Source organism: Pelophylax lessonae (genome assembly GCF_965119305.1).
Source record: "Pelophylax lessonae genome assembly, chromosome: 2".
Taxonomy (NCBI): domain Eukaryota; kingdom Metazoa; phylum Chordata; class Amphibia; order Anura; family Ranidae; genus Pelophylax; species Pelophylax lessonae.
This window is the reverse complement of record NC_138769.1, coordinates 509,133,346-509,152,297: the sequence shown is the minus strand read 5'-3', so window position 1 is coordinate 509,152,297 and position 18,952 is coordinate 509,133,346. Positions and strand designations below refer to the sequence as shown.

The 18,952-nt window shown below is 43.2% G+C and overlaps 1 protein-coding gene across 2 annotated transcripts in view; it reads left to right on the top strand.

Annotated features, from left to right (window-relative positions):
* The window catches only part of SLAIN1 (SLAIN motif family member 1), a 105,854-nt gene that overhangs the window by 73,503 nt on the left and 13,399 nt on the right, over positions 1–18,952 (top strand). For both annotated transcript variants that reach the window (XM_082245558.1, XM_082245557.1), the window contains one exon: positions 7,800–7,949. In XM_082245558.1, the coding sequence (XP_082101684.1) occupies positions 7,800–7,949 (150 nt within the window). The remainder of the gene's footprint in view (positions 1–7,799; positions 7,950–18,952) is intronic.

Sequence of the window (18,952 nt, the reverse complement as noted above, 5' to 3'; positions counted from 1 at the left end):
AGGGTATATCCTCTCTCTCTCTGCCTCAGCAAATCAGTTATTTTCTGTCTAGTTAGGAGTAAGGACCTAGATACCTTGCTGGGATCTTAGGTCCTGGCAAGATTTTTTTCTTAAAGGATTTTTTAGACAGCTTTTTTTCTCCAGTGTTCCTGTGAGATCTTCAAGCAAGAAAGCTGAACTGGGCGACGGGCTGGATGTTGAGATCCGGTGGTCACCCCAGTTCAGCCTACGAGTGCGTGCAGGCCATAGCTCCGCGCTGGGTCGGCCGCAACAAAGTCCCATTAAAGGACTGACCCCGCGAGTTAAACGTCTCGCTGAAACGCCAAAGACCATGAGTCACGGCGTCCATATCGGTCGACAGCCCTCCCGCCCCGGTGGAGAGGGGTACTGTCAGGAGTTGGTGCCCGCCTGGTTCCGGTATGGTGAGTAGTATGTTCCCCCTTTTCCCCTGACGGGTCTTGTGGTGAACGCGGGCCCCTCTCTGTATGGTAAGATAGAGTCCCTCTCTATCCTATTAATGACACAGATCCTCCTACTTTGAGTGTGATTTTATGTGCAAAAAGCCAGGAGGCTTGGTTTGGGAGCTAACAATCTAATTGTATACATGTTAAAAAGATTATAATCTGTGGCATTCTGGGAATCTTACGGTGATAAGAATAAGCTACCTACCAGTCAGAAGCCACGGACATGTAGACTGCCTTCCTAATCAGATCTCCAGCTATTAGCAGGCCTCCCGAATGGCCATGCGGTCCGCCAGGGCCGGTACCGCCAACCACGCCAAATCCCCATGCAGAGAGAGTGTTGTGTGCCCTGCAGCACACCGCTATTCAGTACAGGCCACCGCCATTTTTTTTGCTGGATCGCACGAGCCGCCATTTTGGCGTAGCCTCGTGTCTCCAGCATGGGGGCGGCCATGTTTGAGGTGATCCAAACACCTCGTGGAGCTAGGGGAGGCGCCGGAAGGCGTGCAGAGGGGCGGAGCCGCCTCCTTTCTTCCTGGGCAGCCAGCCAAAAGACTTCCTGTTTATCAAGACAGCGCTGTAACCTGTTGCAGTTAAACTCTGAGCATCAAGTGGTGAGCCTGGGAGTCTATCTCTCTCTCTCTCTCTCGATCGATAGGGATCCCTAGCAGGTAACACTAAGGGGCTTTTTGTGGCGCTGGGGGTCTGAAAAAAAAAAAAAAAAAAGGTTTTTATTTTTGAATTATATTATCCAGGAAGTGACTGGAATTATCATGGACCCTGCCACACATATTCCCCCACCTGTTTCCCTCGAGGGGGCCACGGGACCTGCCGGTGCACAGAGTGTAGAGTCATTTACAGCAATTTTGGAGTCTATGGTGGCTCGGGTGGAGGCGGCCTGTCAGGGACGGGGGTCAAGGAAGCGACCCCCGCCTACCCCTATACTATCTGACACCTCTGACTCTGATTCAGAGATGGTCACTGCAGTTGCAGGTTCCTCTGCAAAGGCTGTTATCCCAGGTAAAGCCCCCTCAGACAGTGAGGAGGACGCTTCTTCTCCTGCTATAATTCAGGAAGAAGCATTGGTGGACGCACTAGTTGTGGCAGTGCAGGAAACCTTAAAACTTGAGGCTTTACCGGCAGAGGCAACTGAAACAGAGATTCCTTTTGGTACTAATAAGCCCATCAAAACGGTGAAGGTTTTTCCTGTACCCAAATGTTTCGGTAATCAGATTAAAGGAGAATGGGAGCATTCTAAACGTACCTTTACTATTTCCAAGCGTATTGCTAGACGCTATCCGTTTGAGGAATCCATCATTAAGAAATGGACGGTATCACCAGTGGTGGATCCACCTATTTCCAGGCTGAATAAAGCCACGGTTATCCCAGTGGAGGACACTTCGTCCTTTAAGGATCCGGTGGATCGAAAGATGGAAGCAGAGTCCCGCACCATCTTCTCTCTGATAGGGTCAGCATTTAGACCAGTAATTGTTATTGGTCTAGTTTCCCAGACACTTACGGAATGGGCGAAAATGGTACGCCAAGACCTTAGGGGAAAAGATATTCCCCAGGAGACATCTGATTTGATGGAACAGATTATACAAGGGCTACAGTTTATCTGTGACGCAGCCTTGGACACTACTCCCTTATTAGGGCATGCATCTATGTCAGCGGTGATCCTCAGACGTGTGCTGTGGTTAAAATGCTGGTCAGCTGACCTAGGTTCCAAAAAGACCTTGACAAATCTCCCTTTTCAGGGGAATCGTCTATTTGGGGCCAACCTAGATGAAATCATCAAGGATGCCACTGGGGGCAAGAGCACTTTTTTGCCACAGGCTGCTAAAGCTAAGGGACCTCGCAACAAGCGAGGACCTTTCTTTACCGCCCATAAAGGGCGCCCGGCTGGTACTAGCGGGAAAGGCAAGACTCCTCCAGGAGGGTTCAAGAAGGGCTGGTCGGACAAGCAAAGGACCAACCCAGCCAAACCCGAAGCAAAGGAGTACACAGCCTGAAGGTGCGCCCCCACCCGGTTTCAGGGTGGGGGGACGTTTTCACCGGTATTCAGGACATTAGATCGAGCTTCAACCACTACTACCGGTGCGATTCTTCCCTTCCAACATTTAAGTACTACAGGAAGCGGTAGTTACCGTTCCCTGAATAGATCTTTTCCTTTACCTTTTCCTAAGATTAGTCCCTATACCTCACAGGAATCGGATCTGGTTGACCAGATAGGCCAAGTAGCCTCTAGTCGGGTGACTTCGGTCCCTGAGGTTCAACCAGAAAAGATCACCCTTCCTGATAACAATCAGGTATCTGATAAATGTGTGGGAACAGAAAACGACCAGACTTTCTCGGATGGTCGGGGCCAGATACCTCTAGGGACGCCTGGTTCAGATTCTATCAGCGCCAGTGGTCCTAGAAATTCTAGGCTGGCCTCCTCAAGCCGGCCTGGCCGACTTGGACATGCTAGTCGCAGACGTTCTGTGGGAACTTCGTCTCAGGGAGTGTCTGTGGTCTCAAGGACCAATTTACCATCATGCTTTACAGTCGCTGGGTTTAATGGCCTGGCCATTGAGACCCAAGTACTGAAGGACAGAGGTTTGTCTACTTCAGTCATTCCTACCCTTATTAAAGCAAGGAAAGCGACTTCCAGCAAGGTCTATTATCACACATGGAAGACTTGTATTGCGTGGTGCGAATCTTTAGGATTTCCTCCACGTACCTATTCGGTGACTCGAATATTGGCCTTTTTGCAACAAGGGGTTGAGCAGAAGCTAGCCTTGAGCACCATCAAGGGTCAAGTTTCAGCATTAGCAATCTTCTTTCAGAAACCTTTAGCTACCAAGTCCTTGGTGCGGAATTTCATCCAGGGGGTGCGGCACCTGGCTCCTCCAGTCCGCGCGCCCTTACCGCCCTGGGATCTTAATTTGGTTTTGTCGGTTCTACAGAAACCTCCCTTTGAAAACATCAGGGAGATTCCCTTGCTTACTTTATCCCAGAAGGTGGCCTTCTTGGTGGCTATTACTTCTGCTCGCAGGGTGTCAGAACTGGCTGCATTATCATGCCAGTCCCCATACCTAGTGATTCATAGGGATAAGGTAGTACTTCATCCTAAGCCATCTTTTCTTCCTAAGGTGGTTTCAGATTTTCATCTGAATGAAGATATTGTACTACCTTCCTTGTGTCCTCAGCCCAAGCATCATCGGGAACATGCGTTGCATTCCGTAGATGTGGTTCGGGCAATCAGGGTATACCTGAAAGCTACGGAATCATTCCGTAAGACGGATTCACTTTTTGTGATCACGGATGGCCCCAGAAAGGGTTTGCCTGCATCTGCCGCGACCATTGCCAAATGGATTAGACAAACGGTGGTACAGGCTTATTCTATTAAGGGTCAGAGTCCTCCGTTCCCTGTTAGGGCGCACTCCACTCGAGCGCTCAGTACTTCCTGGGCCTTTCGCCATCAGGCGTCAGTGGTCCAGGTATGTAAGGCGGCCACCTGGTCGTCGGTACATACCTTTACAAAATTCTATAAAATTGATGTGATGGCATCGGCGGATGCCTCATTTGGCCGCAAGGTTTTGCAGGCCGCAATTTGAGGAGACCGGTGGTCTACCTCGAGGGTTTTTTCTGTTTGAAAAAAAAAAAAAAAAAAATTTCTCTTTTTTGTTGAGTCTCATCATTAAGGATGAGCATTGTAAACTTCTAGTTGGCACCGGTTGGGCCTTCTAGATTGGGATTTGATTTCCATTTTCCCACCCCTCATTTGTGATACTGCTCTGGGACGTCCCGAAGGTGGTGTATCACCGAGGACTACGTCTGTCAATGAGCGCTAGAGAAAAATGGATTTTTGTAAAATCTTACCGTAAAATCCTTTTCTCTTAGCTCATTGACAGACGTAGTCCCCGCCCCTCTGTTTTTAAGTTGGGTTGGGTTAAAATCTCTAAAGACTGCTTTTTCACATAACTGATTTGCTGAGGCAGAGAGAGAGAGGATATACCCTCTGGGACTGCCCCTAGGGTGTGGCCAGAGCTTTTTAATTTCCTGTCTAGTCCTGCTCCTGTGGAGGCAACATAACCCGAAGGTGGTGTATCACCGAGGACTACGTCTGTCAATGAGCTAAGAGAAAAGGATTTTACGGTAAGATTTTACAAAAATCCATTTTTAATGCACTTTCACACGGGCTTTTTCGATCAGGTCAGCCTGTCAGTTTTTCAGGCGGACCTGATCGGATGCTCTATGCGCCCCTATGGAGCAGCGGATGTCTGCTGACACTCGCTGCTATCCGATCCTGTCCGTGAAATCCAGACAGATGGAAACCCTATTTTCCATCTGTCTAGACCGTTTTCATCCAATCTCCAATAGAGGAGAGCGGGGATCTGACAGGTCTGTCTATGCAAAGTAGGCTGAGAAGGATCTGCAATCCGCCAGCTCAGTGGGGATCGGCAGATCGATCCCCGCTGAGCAAAACTGAGTCCGCTGGGCGGAAAGCCCGTGTGAATGGTCCCGTAGACTCTAGAACTTTCACACAGACTAAGTAATCTCCTCTAGTTTGGGTTATTTTTACTAAAGATATGTAGCAGTATACATTTATGAACAAAAATTACTTATTTGCAAAATGTTGTCATAGAAGCTAAAGTTTTTTTTTTTTTTTTCAAAATTTTTGCTCTTTTTTCACTTCTTTCGCAAAAAATAAAAAACCCAGTGGTGATTAAATACCACCAAAAAAATTGCCTTGCTGGAAGTCCCGACTCTACAAGTTTTTTTTTTTTTGTCACTGACTGGATGTCTTCAGTGGCTAATTGGACTTTCCTTGGATAAATACATCAAAGAGATTGCAGAGGGTAAGGCCCCTTTCACACATACGGTCCGTTCAGTTCATTAGTTCAATCACGTCAAAATGTATAGTTTTTTTCATCCGTTTTTTTCATCTTTTTTTTTTTCATCCGTTCCAAAAAACGGACATTGATGTAAGCGGATGAAAACCGATGTTGACGGATGATCATCCGTTGTCATCCATTTTTAAATAGAGATGCATTGATGTCCGTTTTTCATCCGTCAACGGATGGATGAAAAACGGACCGTATGTGTGAAAGGGGCCTATGAGTACTTTTCTTCCCCAGAAGAAAAAAGCTTGCAGCTCTTCTGGTAGGTCTTTTATGCCTTAAATTAGGAACCTTTCGCCCCCCTCAGTTATCCAGTGCCAAGTCCAGAAAAGGAATATGCTTTTTGTTAAAAAAAAAAAAAAAGACCTTCGAAGCCAGCCAAGGCTGGTGCTAAGGCCTCTGTCCGATGATATGGCACCTCACCTTTTCGGCCTTCTGGTCCTAACAAACCTCGGACATGTGGGTCCAGGTTGGCATTTCCAAGGACTATGAATTGGATTTCCACGCTCTGCCCCGTCCCCACTTAATGCTTTTAAACCTGTTGCATTCCCCATCACCGATCTCATATCTGCTGTCCAGCAGCTTTTATCCCTAGGGGTCATCATTCCTGTACCAGCTATGGAATAATTTCAAAGTCTCTCCTTGAACCTTTGTTATGCTCCCAAAGCCAAATAGAGAGGTTCCAGCCCATTCTGGAACGAACGATGCTCAACTTGTTCCCATTAGTTCACATGTTTTGCATGGAAAATGCCAGGTCAGTCATTGCATTCACCTTATGGGGAATTCAGTCGGTCCATTGCTCCTTAGGGTTTCACCAAGGTGCTTTCCCTGATTTTGGCTCTGCTTTGCCCTAAGGGACTGCAGGTTGTGGGGTACCTGGAAAATCTTCTGCTGAAGAACTATTTTCCTGGTACTGACAGCCAACATCTGCCAGAGTAGAAACTCTGCAGAGCTTTGAGTAGAGTCTCCAGTCTGAGGTAGTCATCGCTGTACCCTTAAAGATTATTCGCGTTCCTGTGGGATTTCTGTGTGTTCTCCTAAAGAGCAGTGTGGCAGCCTATTCATTTTAATCGCACAGGAATGCATAAAAAATAGTCCTTGCTCCACTTTTGAAAAACATGTCGCACCAAATTGCATGGTACTGTGGTACCATGTGATCTGGTCCCCTCAAATGCACTGCATTTGTGATCTGTGGTTGGGGTGCCATTAACTATGTATTTGCACCCATAGCAGATCGCAAAGGCAGTGCATTTCCTCTTTGCATCACTGGTCATTGGACAAAGGTAATTATGCTGATTCTTTTATGCACTTAAATGCCTGAAAGCGGACTGTGTTGCTGAATTCATTTTAAAGGTTAAGTTCACCTTTAAAAAAGAGATAAATAAATGCACATTTTTTTGTAGGTAAAAACAATTTGCATTTTTTTTTTTTTTTTTTATTTTTTTTTTTTCTTGGGAGTCTGTAAGCATTGCACTTGTGATCAGCAGATCTCAGGTGCAATGTCAGGTTCTTGCAGACTGTCAGTATACTGTCTGCCAGTACCTCCGATACGGGCAGGCATTTACCAAAGTCTAGGAAGCACAATGGACTATGAGTACGCTCACCAATTCCCCTGCAATTCAGCCACAATTTCTGATGGTAGTTTGTAGTTCGTTCATTCATTCATTCAGAACTTGGTGAATGAATGACACTGCCATGTGGGCAGAGCCTGCATGGCTGTGAAGTTTTCAAATTGTGACAGCGGGTGCGGGAAGAAGGTCACCCGCCTGCTTTTACTGGGAGGGGGTGAGGTGGTGGATGCTCAACCTGATACATGTTGCACCACAAATACAGGTGTAACTTGTAACATGTTGAAAGACAAACTTGGCCTTTAAGGTGCAGGCACTCAAGTGGTTAAAAAAAATATAAGAAGGAGGATTGAGTTTGTTTTAATGTATTGTTAAATTCAGTTGTGTTTTTTAAACTTTTTTTTTTTTTTTTGAACCGCTTCAACACTGGGCACTCTTTCTGCCTAGGCCACTTTTCAGCTTTTGCGCTTTGAATGACAATTGCGCGGTCATGCAATACGGTGTCCATATTACATTTTTATCATATTTTTAACACAACTAGAGCTATCTTTTGTTAGAAACAAAGTGTGTGTTTTTTTCCCAGCATATTTGGCAAACAATGACAAAAAAAACAGTGTTGATAAAAGTTTTACAAATCATCTTTCTTAAAAAAATTAGGCAAACTATATTCTGCCACATTTCTTTGGTGAAAATAACCTAATTCAGTGTTTATTATTTAGTCCGTAGAAAATTTATAGAGCTCACAAACTATGACATCCACCTGGAACAATGTATGTCCTGCCCGGCCGTCATTTGTCTATAGGGCGGGTGGGAACTGGTTAATGTTTGTTTTGTACAGTATGTATCCTTTAACTCGAATGCTAACTTTTCTTCTTTCTACCTAGATAAACTACGAAGAAGCATGCCTAATTTGGCTCGAATGCCAAGCACAACAGCAAGCACTGTGGTTTCCCCTGTTACTGTACGAAACAGCCAAAGTTTTGATTCTAACCTACACGGTGCAGCAAATGGGATGTCTAGGCTGCAGTCAAGTAGTAAGTACAGTGATCATTGTTAAATTTCCCAATGTCGTTAACCCCTTTTAATACTAAAGAAATTTTGTAATTATTTGCAGAGATCTAAAAATCTACTTTTTTGGCTTTAAAATTACCTAAAACCCCCAGAATATTCTTTATTTTTTTTTTTAATGCAGAGGACCTGTAGAATAAAGGGATAAATGTTGCTATTTTTATCGTTACATGATATTTGTGCAACTATTTATTAAATGTAAATTTTATGGTTAAAATATTATAAAATTAATTTTGGTGCAAACGCACAACGTAATACCTAACCTTTTTAATAAGGTTGCGTTGAGTAAATAGATACCAAATATGCCAAGTCTTAAAATTGCGTGTGGCAGTGACATTGCAAAAGATTACGGTACCCAAACCTCTCCATGAGTAATGTTTTACAGCTTATCAGTTTAGAGTCAAAGTAATACAAAAGTTTGATGAGCCCTCCTCCCAGGCCCAATGGCTACCGCTGCTGCCTCAATGTTCAGTGAGGGGAGAGGGAGCACAGCACTTCTGTTCTCTGGCACAGTGCAGTGCTGTAAAAGTTAGGGAGGGGGTGCTAATCAGTGTTTTTTTTTTTTTTTTTTTTTCCCTTAATGCAGAAAATGCATTAAGGTAATACACCTTCTACCTTTACAACCACTCTAAGTGTGGGTACTGGTGCTAGGTTTGCTCTCACTCTTGTTTGTGGCGATACCTTCAGATGTTTGGTGTGATCACGGTTTACATTCACATGAACACCCTGTGCATGCATTTGCAGATGTGTGCAGGGCAGTGGGTGTTATGTTGGATCCCATCGTTTTTTTTTTCAATACGTTTTATTATAAAAAAAAAACAATTTTCATGTATTTCTATTCATCACAGTTGTTGACAAACCCCTATGTGATAGCATGTGTGGTAGGTTGACAGGTACTTTTTATAGAGACATTGGGAGTGTAATAGACCCCAGTGACCCCCCCCCTGTAGAGTATCTAACTAAGCAGAGATCTGATCAGTTACATCATTCTCTGGCTGCGATGAGTTGACAAGCGATAAGACACCTTAGGGAAGATTTACTAAAATGAGCGCACACAGAATCTAGTGCAGCTCTGCGTAGATGTCAGAGCGTAATTGAACAAGGTGAAGTTAAAAGCAGATTTGCTACTATGCACAGCTGCACCAGATTGTGTGCACCAGTTTTAGTAAATCTCCCCCCATGCGTGCGCAGAAGGTCCTTGTTTCTGCACTTTATACTGTATACGCAATAAAGAAACCGTTAAAGAAGATGTGTACTCTCAGCGCTCAGTGTAGAGTCCCAAACATGTACACTACCTCGTATAAATACTGATAAAAATGGATGAAAATTGACTTAACAAGTGTTCTAGAATAAGAAGAGAAAAAAAAGGGTTAAAAAGTACTTGTTCTAGGGAGTGCTGGTCCAAAGTGAATAAAACCACACAAGGAAAATGCAAAGCAATGACTTCGTGAGGTGAGCAGCTGTAGAAAATCAGTGATTTATGGTTGGATGGATGGATGAATGAGTGGAGAGTTGGATCGGGCATGTCTGTAGCTTGGGACACATCAAGAAGAATGGTTAAATGGATGTTGGGGTGGATGAGTGGATCCGCAGCTCAGGCAAATCAGACAAGGGAGGATCTTAAGCAGTGTATGAAGAACATATAGCCAAGGGGCAGGAGTTTGTGAATCCTACATGATCTTTTTATTAAAAAAATAAATAATCCTAGCACACTTACATAAAAGCAGAAGTGCCAATCGCGGAGGGAACCTGATGTCTATGGGGTGGAAGCCAGATTCTACAGCAGCAGCAGCTGTCAAGGATCTGGGAGCCGGACCCACTGGGAGATGGAAACAGCTGTGCCATCTTTGACGATCGTTGCAGGCACGGGAACATAAAGCGAAAGTGTACAACGTCTTTATAGAGTCCCCGCCTCCTTTTTAAAGTATAGCCAATGGAAAGAGAGAAGCCTATTTAAAGGCAGTGGGACCAGCTGGAGATGGTGGGCATTGACTAAACGGGAAACTGCAAATGGGATGACAGCTATGAACCAGCCAATCTGCAGAGACCAGGTGGTGGGAGAGGAGGGGAGCAGACTAACAGTGGTTTAAATACAGAAAACCAAAATCCATAATGGATCAGAAAAATAAAAATAAACAATATTTGCTGGATTGGCAGAACTATGCAAACAGAGCAAAGAAAATCACACAAACGTCATCTAAAGATGGCAAAAAATTAAAATTAATTAAATAATGCACTGTAAAAATCACCATAAGATGTGTAATGTGGTGATGTAAAACTGAAGGTAAATGTATAAGAATAGAAGATTCTATATTGTTAAATAAACTTATAGATTTTTGGAAAAAATACTATTTGTACTCTGGGAAATTACCTTAAATGGCAAAATACCACAGCGATGAGAAGAGATTGGATAAGGATTCTCCAATTTTCTACACTTCTACTGTGTAGAATTTGGAAAGCATGGTAAGGGAGATGTATATGAAAAACATGGTATAGATGTTGTATATGAAAAACAGAAAAAAATCTTGTGGAACTGGGAACATGTAACAGGATTTAAATAATGGTGTGAACCTTCAACTCTTCGTTAGGCCCCTTTTGAGCTAGATTATTAAGAGCAAAAAGCCAAAAGGTTCTGCATTTGCATAACAACTGAAACCTTTCTTCAAGGATGAAGAATTGGGGATAGATTTTAAAATCCAAATCTTGAGACCTTTGGGGGATTTATTGTGTTTTGAGGGTGTAGTGTCTGGGCACACTATGATGGACATCGCCCTCCTCTATAAACCACCTGTGTTTGGCGAACCTGGCCCTAGCAGTACATATAGTGTGGCCTACAAAAAGGAGACTGCATGGGAAAGAAAGGCAAAATATCACAAATGTGGTGGAACATGTGAAGAATGGATTGATGGCAAATTCTCTACCACTGTGAGTCGTGAAAAGTTTTTTTGATGCTGTACAAATGGGCACATTTTACAAGGTTTCTTTTTGCATTGATACATCTCTACTAAATTTCAGAAGAATGTCATAGGGTGAAGATTGGACCTGTGTGGCTTTGCCAATTTACTGGGTGGGATTTTGTTTTTGATGTTGGGGACCCTTTTATATACAAATCATGGTTTTGAAGAAATGACAGAGGCAGGGCCGGATTAAGAGCATCATGGGCTTGGTGCTGAGGATTTTGAAGGGCCTTAAGGGCCGTGCCTTGGCATGCACCCAGAGGAGGAAGGGTGCAGCCATGCATGCCTAATTCAACATGGGATGCTGTCTCTGAAGCCCATAAACGCATCCATGCATCGGCAACTGTCCCTCCTTGTCCGGCCTTCGTGCTGTGTGGGGAGGTTCTGAGGGAGCTGCCTGGGGAAGTGAGCATAGAAGCCAGACTTCTGTGTTTACAAGTGACTGAAGAACGGTAACAGTGAATATTGCCAACCCGGGGCCTATATTAAGGTAGGGGCCTGGAGCTGCAGCTCCAATAGCCCCTACATTAATCTGGCCCTGGACAGAGGCAAGTATGGGATTGCAAAGAATGTCCCAGTGTTGGGGAAAACATTTTTTCCATCTGTCTGGATTTGCAATGGAAATTTGTAATAAATTTGATATCAGGCGGAGAGGTCGATTTTTAGCTCTATGTATGGTAGTAGCTTGGGAACATTACTCAAGCCCCAAAAGGGCTTAACGAAGAGTTGAAAGTTCACACTATCATTTAAATCCTGTTTAATGTTCCCAGTTACACCCATTTTTTTTTCTGTATTTTTCATATATAACATTCTTCTCTTGCTTTCCAAACTCTATACAGTAGATGTCTAGAAGAATGGAGAGTCTTTATCCAATCTCTTCTCATTACTGTGTTTTTTTGCCATTGTAAGCTCATTTCTCAAAGTACCAATAGAAGTCTTTTTTGCATGATTGTATACATTTACTTGACAATATAGAATCTTCTATTCTTATTCATTTACTCATTGACCTTCAGTAACATATCACTACTGTACATTCATGTTCGTATGGTGGTTTTTACCGTGCGTTCATTTATTTTCATTTTTTTTTTAAAGTTCTCTTTAGATGAGGTTTGTGTGGGTATTTTTTTTCTTTGTTCCCATAGTTCTGCCAATCCAGCTAATGGTTTATTTTGCTTTGTCTGATCCGTTATGAATTTAGGTTTTCTGTATTAACACTGCTGTTAGTCTTATGCATCTAGATGTGAAGACCACTTGCTGAAGTTCAATCCAAGCATCATAATGGGTAAGAAAGGGGATTTAAGTGACTTTGAAGATGCCATGGTTGTTGGTGCCTAATGCGTATGAGTATTTCAAAAACTGTTGATCTACTTGGATTTTCACACACAACCATTTCTAGGGTTTACAGAGAATGGTCAGAAAGAGAAAATATCCAGGGAGCGGCAGTTGTGTAGACGAAAAATGCCTTATTGAGGTCAGAGGAGAATGGGCAGACTGGTTTGAGATGATCAAGAGGCAACAGTAACTCAGTAACAACCAGGGTATCAGTCATACACTTTTTATTAGCATTTGAAAAGGACAGGACCAGTCTCTAGGATAGTTGACACCTAGATGCCAAGAAAAGTCTCCCATGCCAGTAAACATAGATTGTCCCCTTTTTCCAAAACCTCAAAGGAGAGGCCTACTTCTTCCGTCTACAAGAACCATCAGGGGGCAATGAGAAGCCCCGAACAGTTTGCAAGCTTTGATTGATATCACCAGATCTAAGGAATGTATTCTATCTCTCATAATAGGTAAAATATTAGGGGCAGAGGGATGAAAATAATTCCTTCTGATGGGACACATGTTGGGCTACGTGTACATGTAACTCTGTGTTTGTAGCGTGTGTAGAATTCCAGAGAAACACACAAAACCGTTATGGTGCCTGATTGCGGCAGCAGGCAGTGTTTGGTACTGTTGCGATCAGATCAATGTGCTGGTGTCAGAAATCCTATCCCTGACTGTGCGGTTAGCGTCATTATTGGCCAATTCAAATCTGTTTTTTTCAGAACACGAAACATCCTGTGGGCTGAGAGAGGGACCCCCCCCCCCCGGGTTGATTGGCAAAGGGCTAAAGTCCAGCCCCCATCCATATTCCAATAAACTGGGTAACCTGAGATATGGATGGTGTTCTTCTTCCATGAAGCCAGTTCAAAACTGGGGAGTACCCACACGGTTTCTAGTATGCTTCTACCAAGGGATAAGCTTCGGTAAAGTTTATTTCTGTTTTTTATTCCTTTTTATTTATATAGCAAATTGCCAATTCTGTGTTGTCTTGGTATTTTTTTTTTTTTTTGTAACTCCTCCTTCTTTGTATATATTTCATATGCACTACCCACTTTTGGGATCTTAACCGGTTGCCGGCCGCCGCAAGTACATATACTGCGGCGGTCAGCCCCGTGCAGGCAAAGTGACGTATGGGTACGTCACTCGCCTGCGAGCCAATAGGGGGCGAGCGCGCTCCCGCCCCTGCTCGCTCACTCTGATCCCCGCGCGTGTGACCGGCAGACCCGATGTCTGCCGGTCACTCGCGATCGTCAGTTACAGAGGGAGAAAGGCAGGCGGCTAATGTAAACACAGCCGCCTGTCATTCTCCCTTGTGTAACAGCAGAGATCATACGGTCCTGCTATGTAGGATCATAGATCTCTGCTGTTACATGAAAAGCCACATCCCTGCACAGTAAGAATCACGCCCCTAGGGACACACTTCTCCAATTCTCCTTCTCCAATAAAGTTAACCCCTTCCCTGCCAGTGTCATTTTTACAGTAACAGTGCATATTTATAGCACTGATTACTGTAGTAATGTCACTGGTAGGCTTGTGACGGTATCAGATTTTCATGCTGCGATTAATTGATTAAGGTTTTGCCACGGTATACGGTATTATCACGGTATTCTATTATTAAATTTAAATTATTAAATTTCCACCTCACTTCAATTTCATTGCTGAATTTAGGGGCTTTGGTTCACTTATGCACATTATTATATAGTCAGTCAGTACAGACTCTGTGAACCAGGCCTAAAATAGGTCATCAAGCAGTGTCTGGCCTAACTGGTGATAACTGGTCCTGGCGCTCGGCTCCGATCCGATGGCCTGGTCATTAAGAGGGCAAATCCTTGTGGTCAAGAAGTGGTTAAACCTGAAGGAGGTGTTGTTTATAAATGACTTTACTATTGCTTTAGGCCTGGTTCACATGTATGCGGGTTGGTGGTTCACATGTATGCGGGTTGGCGGTTCACATGTATGCGGGTTGGCGGCCCACATTTGCACAGGCATAGCAGCCCATTGATTTGAACGGGCTGCTATGCCCTCATTTTCCGCAGAAAAAAGGTGCATGCAGCATTTTTTTAAAATTCAGTGGCCTTGAAATCCATCCTGCTTTTGCACCATGCGACTAACCTGCAGTTCCTGCTCTGGCAAGCTTTCTGCATTTTTTGTATACGTGGGCACGGCATTTAAAAACAGTTTGCGAGTGCAGCAACGGCAGGTAAGTCGCATGGTGCAAAAGAAGGATGGATTTCATGGCCACTGCATTTTTTTAAATTCTGCATGCACCTTTTTTCAGCTGAAAACGCAGGCATAGCAGCTCAAGCCCATTCACATCAATGGGCTGCTATGCCTGTGCAAATGTGGGCCCCCAACCCGCATACATGTGAACCAGGCCTAAAGCAATAGTAAAGTCATTAATTGGTTAAACCTGCAGGAGGGCCGGTGTTTTTATCTATTAATGACTTTACTATTGCTTTAGGCCTGGTTCACATGTATGCGGGTTGGGGGCCCACATTTGCACAGGCATAGCAGCCCATTGATGTGAATGGGCTTGAGCTGCTATGCCTGCGTTTTCAGCTGAAAAAAGGTGCATGCAGAATTTAAAAAAATGTAGTGGCCATGAAATCCATCCTTCTTTTGCGCCATGCGACTTACCTGCCGTTGCTGCGCACGCAAACTGTTTATTTTTAAATGCCGTGCCCACGTATACAAAAAATGCAGAAAGCTTGCCAAAGCAGGAACTGCAGGTTAGTCGCATGGTGCAAAAGCAGGATGGATTTCAAGGCCACTGAATTTTAAAAAAATGCTGCATGCACCTTTTTTCTGCGGAAAATGAGGACATAGCAGCCCGTTCAAATCAATGGGCTGCTATGCCTGTGCAAATGTGGGCCGCCAACCCGCATACATGTGAACCGCCAACCCGCATACATGTGAACCACCAACCCGCATACATATGAACCAGGCCTAAAGCAATAGTAAAGTCATTAATAGATAAAAACACCGGTCCTCCTGCAGGTTTCACCACTTCTGGATCGCAAGGATTTGCCCCTTTAAAGACCAGGCCATCGGATCAGAGCGCCAGGACCAGTCATCACCAGGTAGGCCAGACACTGCTTGATGGCTATATAATAATGTAATGTGGGCTGCTAGGCGTGTGTGTGTGTGTGTGTGTGTATATATATATATATATTTATATATATAATATATTTATTAGAGCTGCACGATTCTGGCCAAAATGAGAATCACGATTTTTTAGCTTGGAATAAAGATCACGATTCTCTGTGTAACAAAAAAAAAAAAATTGGGATAACTTTACTGTTACGTTTTTTTTTTTTTTTTTTATTCATTAAAGTCTAATCATTGCGTTTGAAAGACTGCTGCGCAAATACAGTGTGACATAAAATATTACAACAATCGCCATTTTATTCTGTAGGGTCTCTGCTAAAAAAATATATAAAATGTTTGGGGGTTCAAAGTACTTTTCTAGCAAAAAAAAAATGATTTTAACTTGCAAGCAACAAGTGTCAGAAAAAGATCCAGTCTTTAAGAGGTTAAACTTCCTTTCTCCCTGGCAGAGGGAAGGAAAAGATACAAATGTAATCATTTTTGTTTATAGTTAGGAGACTTAATGCTGAAAGGTGTTAGCTGAGTGAGTGAATGAGTCATCCAGCTCACTGAAATGTATCAATTCACAAGTCAGGCAGACTTGACAGAGAAACTCGGTATTTTAAAAATGCCACAATAACAATACCGTGGCTATGCAATACCGCGATATATCGAATTACCGAAAACCGGCATATGTCTAGTCACTGGTACCCACAAAAGTGTCAAAAATGTCAGTCAAGGGTCCGATCTGTCCGCCGCAATGTCGCAGTCCCGCAAAAAAAATCGCAGATCGCCGACATTACTCGTTAAAAAAAAAAACAATAAAAATTACAAAAATCTTTCCCTTAGTAAACGCAATAATTTGCACAAACCAATCGCTTATTGCGATTTTTTTTTTTTTTTTTTTTTTACCAAACCTATGTAGCAGAAAACAAATTGGCCGAAAATGTTAAAAAAATTTAGATTTTTTACATTTTTGTTTTTGGGAATTTCATATAAAAAAATTTGAAAAATATTGTTATTTTTGCAAAATTGTCGCTCTTTTTTTGTTTATAGCGCATGATCAAAAAATCGCACAGATAATGAAATACCACCAAAAGAAAGCTCTGTTTGTTGGACGTCAATTTCATTTGGGTACAGTGTCGCACAACCGCGCAATTGTCCGTTAAAGTTACGCAGTGCTGAATCGCAAAATACCCCCTGGTCAGGAAGGGGGTAAAATCTTCCGGGGCTTAAGTGGTTAAATTTATAAAATGAATAAGTGACTAATGCATACTAAGCTTGGACTCCTATCTCTGAAGAGATTGCTGAATTTTAGTGCTTAATTGCTTGGTATGTGGTAGTCTGTATGCAATTGAACTGTGTGTTGGCAGATTGCATTCTAGATTGTAAACTAGCCTATCTACCAGATGGAGATCTATGTGTGTGTGTGTGTGTGTGTGATGGCCCAGCAGACCAGTCTGCTGACAAACTGTTGGGTGGTGCCATGCTATCGTTTGTGGTGTGTCTGGTGTGTGGACAATAGAGTGATTAACACTGTGGTTCTAGCTTGTAGGATAGCTGGAGGAATCCCAGTAGTGTGTAATAATTGCTAGAATGCTCCCCAACCCTTAGAGTGCACCAGATTGTATGTAAGATTCATATCTGCCTGTGCGTGGTCAGCCAGCTGGATTGGAGTGGAGTCTCCCTCTAGTGGTGGCCAAAGGTAGTGTGGGCTGTGAAGGTGTGTCTCAGCCAGTCCTATTATTCAGTAGAAGTTCCCCCTTATTACCTTATACTCCCCAGTCACTGAACCATGTCCTGGTTAGCTGCTCGCTGGCGGCGTGCGGTAACCGTGACAACTTGAGGTACTGTTGCCTTTCTATCATCTCCTCTGACCTCAACAAGGCATTTTCATCCACACAACTGCTGCTCACTGGATATTTTCTCATTTTTTGGACAATTCTCTGTAAACTCTAGAGATGGTTGTGTGTGAAAATCCCAGTAGATCAGCAGTTTTTAAAATACTCAGACTAGCCGTCTGGCACCGACAACCATGCCACGCTCAAAGTCCCTTAAAGCGGTTGTATCCTAAAAAAAAAAAAAGAAACCCTGCAGGACAAAGGCACAATGAGCTAGTATGCATTGCATACTACCTCATTATGAAATACTTACCTTGGAATGTAGCACCGACACGGTCGCCTAGACACCGCTGAGGCAGCTGACATCTTCCCTCAATGTCTCTTCCGGGTTTGGCGGCTCCAGTGTGAGTGGCTGGAGTCACGATGATGTCACTCCCACGCATGCGCGCAGGAGTTCACTTTCCGGCAAGACCTTCAGAGCGCATGCGCCGCTGGTGGCGGCTGCATGCAGGGCGAATATCTCCTTAACCATGCAGGTTTAGGAGATATTAATTTTACTTACAGGTAAGCCTTATTATAGGCTTACCTGTAGGTAAAATTTAAAAGCAGAGTATACTACCGCTTTCTTCCCCCTTCCATCTCTCAGTTTGAACTTCAACAAGTCGTCTTCACCACGTTCTAGATGCCTAAATGCATTGAGTTTCTGCCATGTGATTGGCTGATTAGCAAACTGTGCTACCAAGCAAATAGGTGTACCTAAAAAAGTGGCCGATGAGCGTATTTCTTGGTATACAGTAGCACAGAGTATGTATGTATTTTTGTTTTGTGTAAAGTCTCAAACCGAGTTGTGGTAGCTTCTATAAGGCATTATGGAGATGACAAAGTGCATTAGATGCGGAGTGTCAGTGGAGGACAATATGGGCATTTTTTTTATTTAATGTAGATGCAGTAAATCTTCCAAAATACATTTGGTTGGGTTATGTTTTTTTTATTTTGAATTTTTTTATTTTTTTTTGTTTGTTTTCTAAAGGTTAGCTGCACACAGAAACCACACCCCTCCATAGTCTTGATTCTTATGCTGAAAGTTACAGATTTAGTCTAACAAGATATGGGTTCCCTGTAATATTTCTGTGTGCAAATTTATAGTACCTGGAAATACTACAGAACAAGGTTTTCAAGAGGCATATTTAAAGGATTGGTGAGGCATGTGTAAATGACCTGGTATAAACACAACCCCCATGGGTTCACTGACTCCTGCTTCATTGATTTTCATAGATGCCTTTTAAAAAAATAAAAATAAAAAAATAAAAAGTGCAGCAAGGGCTTGGTCTGTCCAAGTAGACCCAAAAACAAGTTAGCACAAATTTCAGCTCGGATGCACTTTTGACTGCTGCCAAATAGCATAATCAATGTCCATACCTTGATCTTTGTGAGAGAAGTTGAAATATTTTATGACCGATCCATTGGTTAGTGTTTCACCTCAAATAGAGCTTGGTGATGTAAGGAATGGGTCATCAAAGTCATACCCCTGTTTTTTCTAGATGCTCTGTTAGCAGCCCTCGGGAAACTAAGCTTGAAGATTGAAAAGGAAGTACACCTATTGATCTCTGCAGCTCTCTGAGTGAACAGCTTGGGATTCACATTCAACAATATAACTTAGCTCTAGCCCTATGCTCTTATGTTTTTTTTATATAAATATTTAGTGTGGTTTCAAGGAAATGCTGCATGTGCCATTAACATTTTTTTTTTTCTAACAGTTCT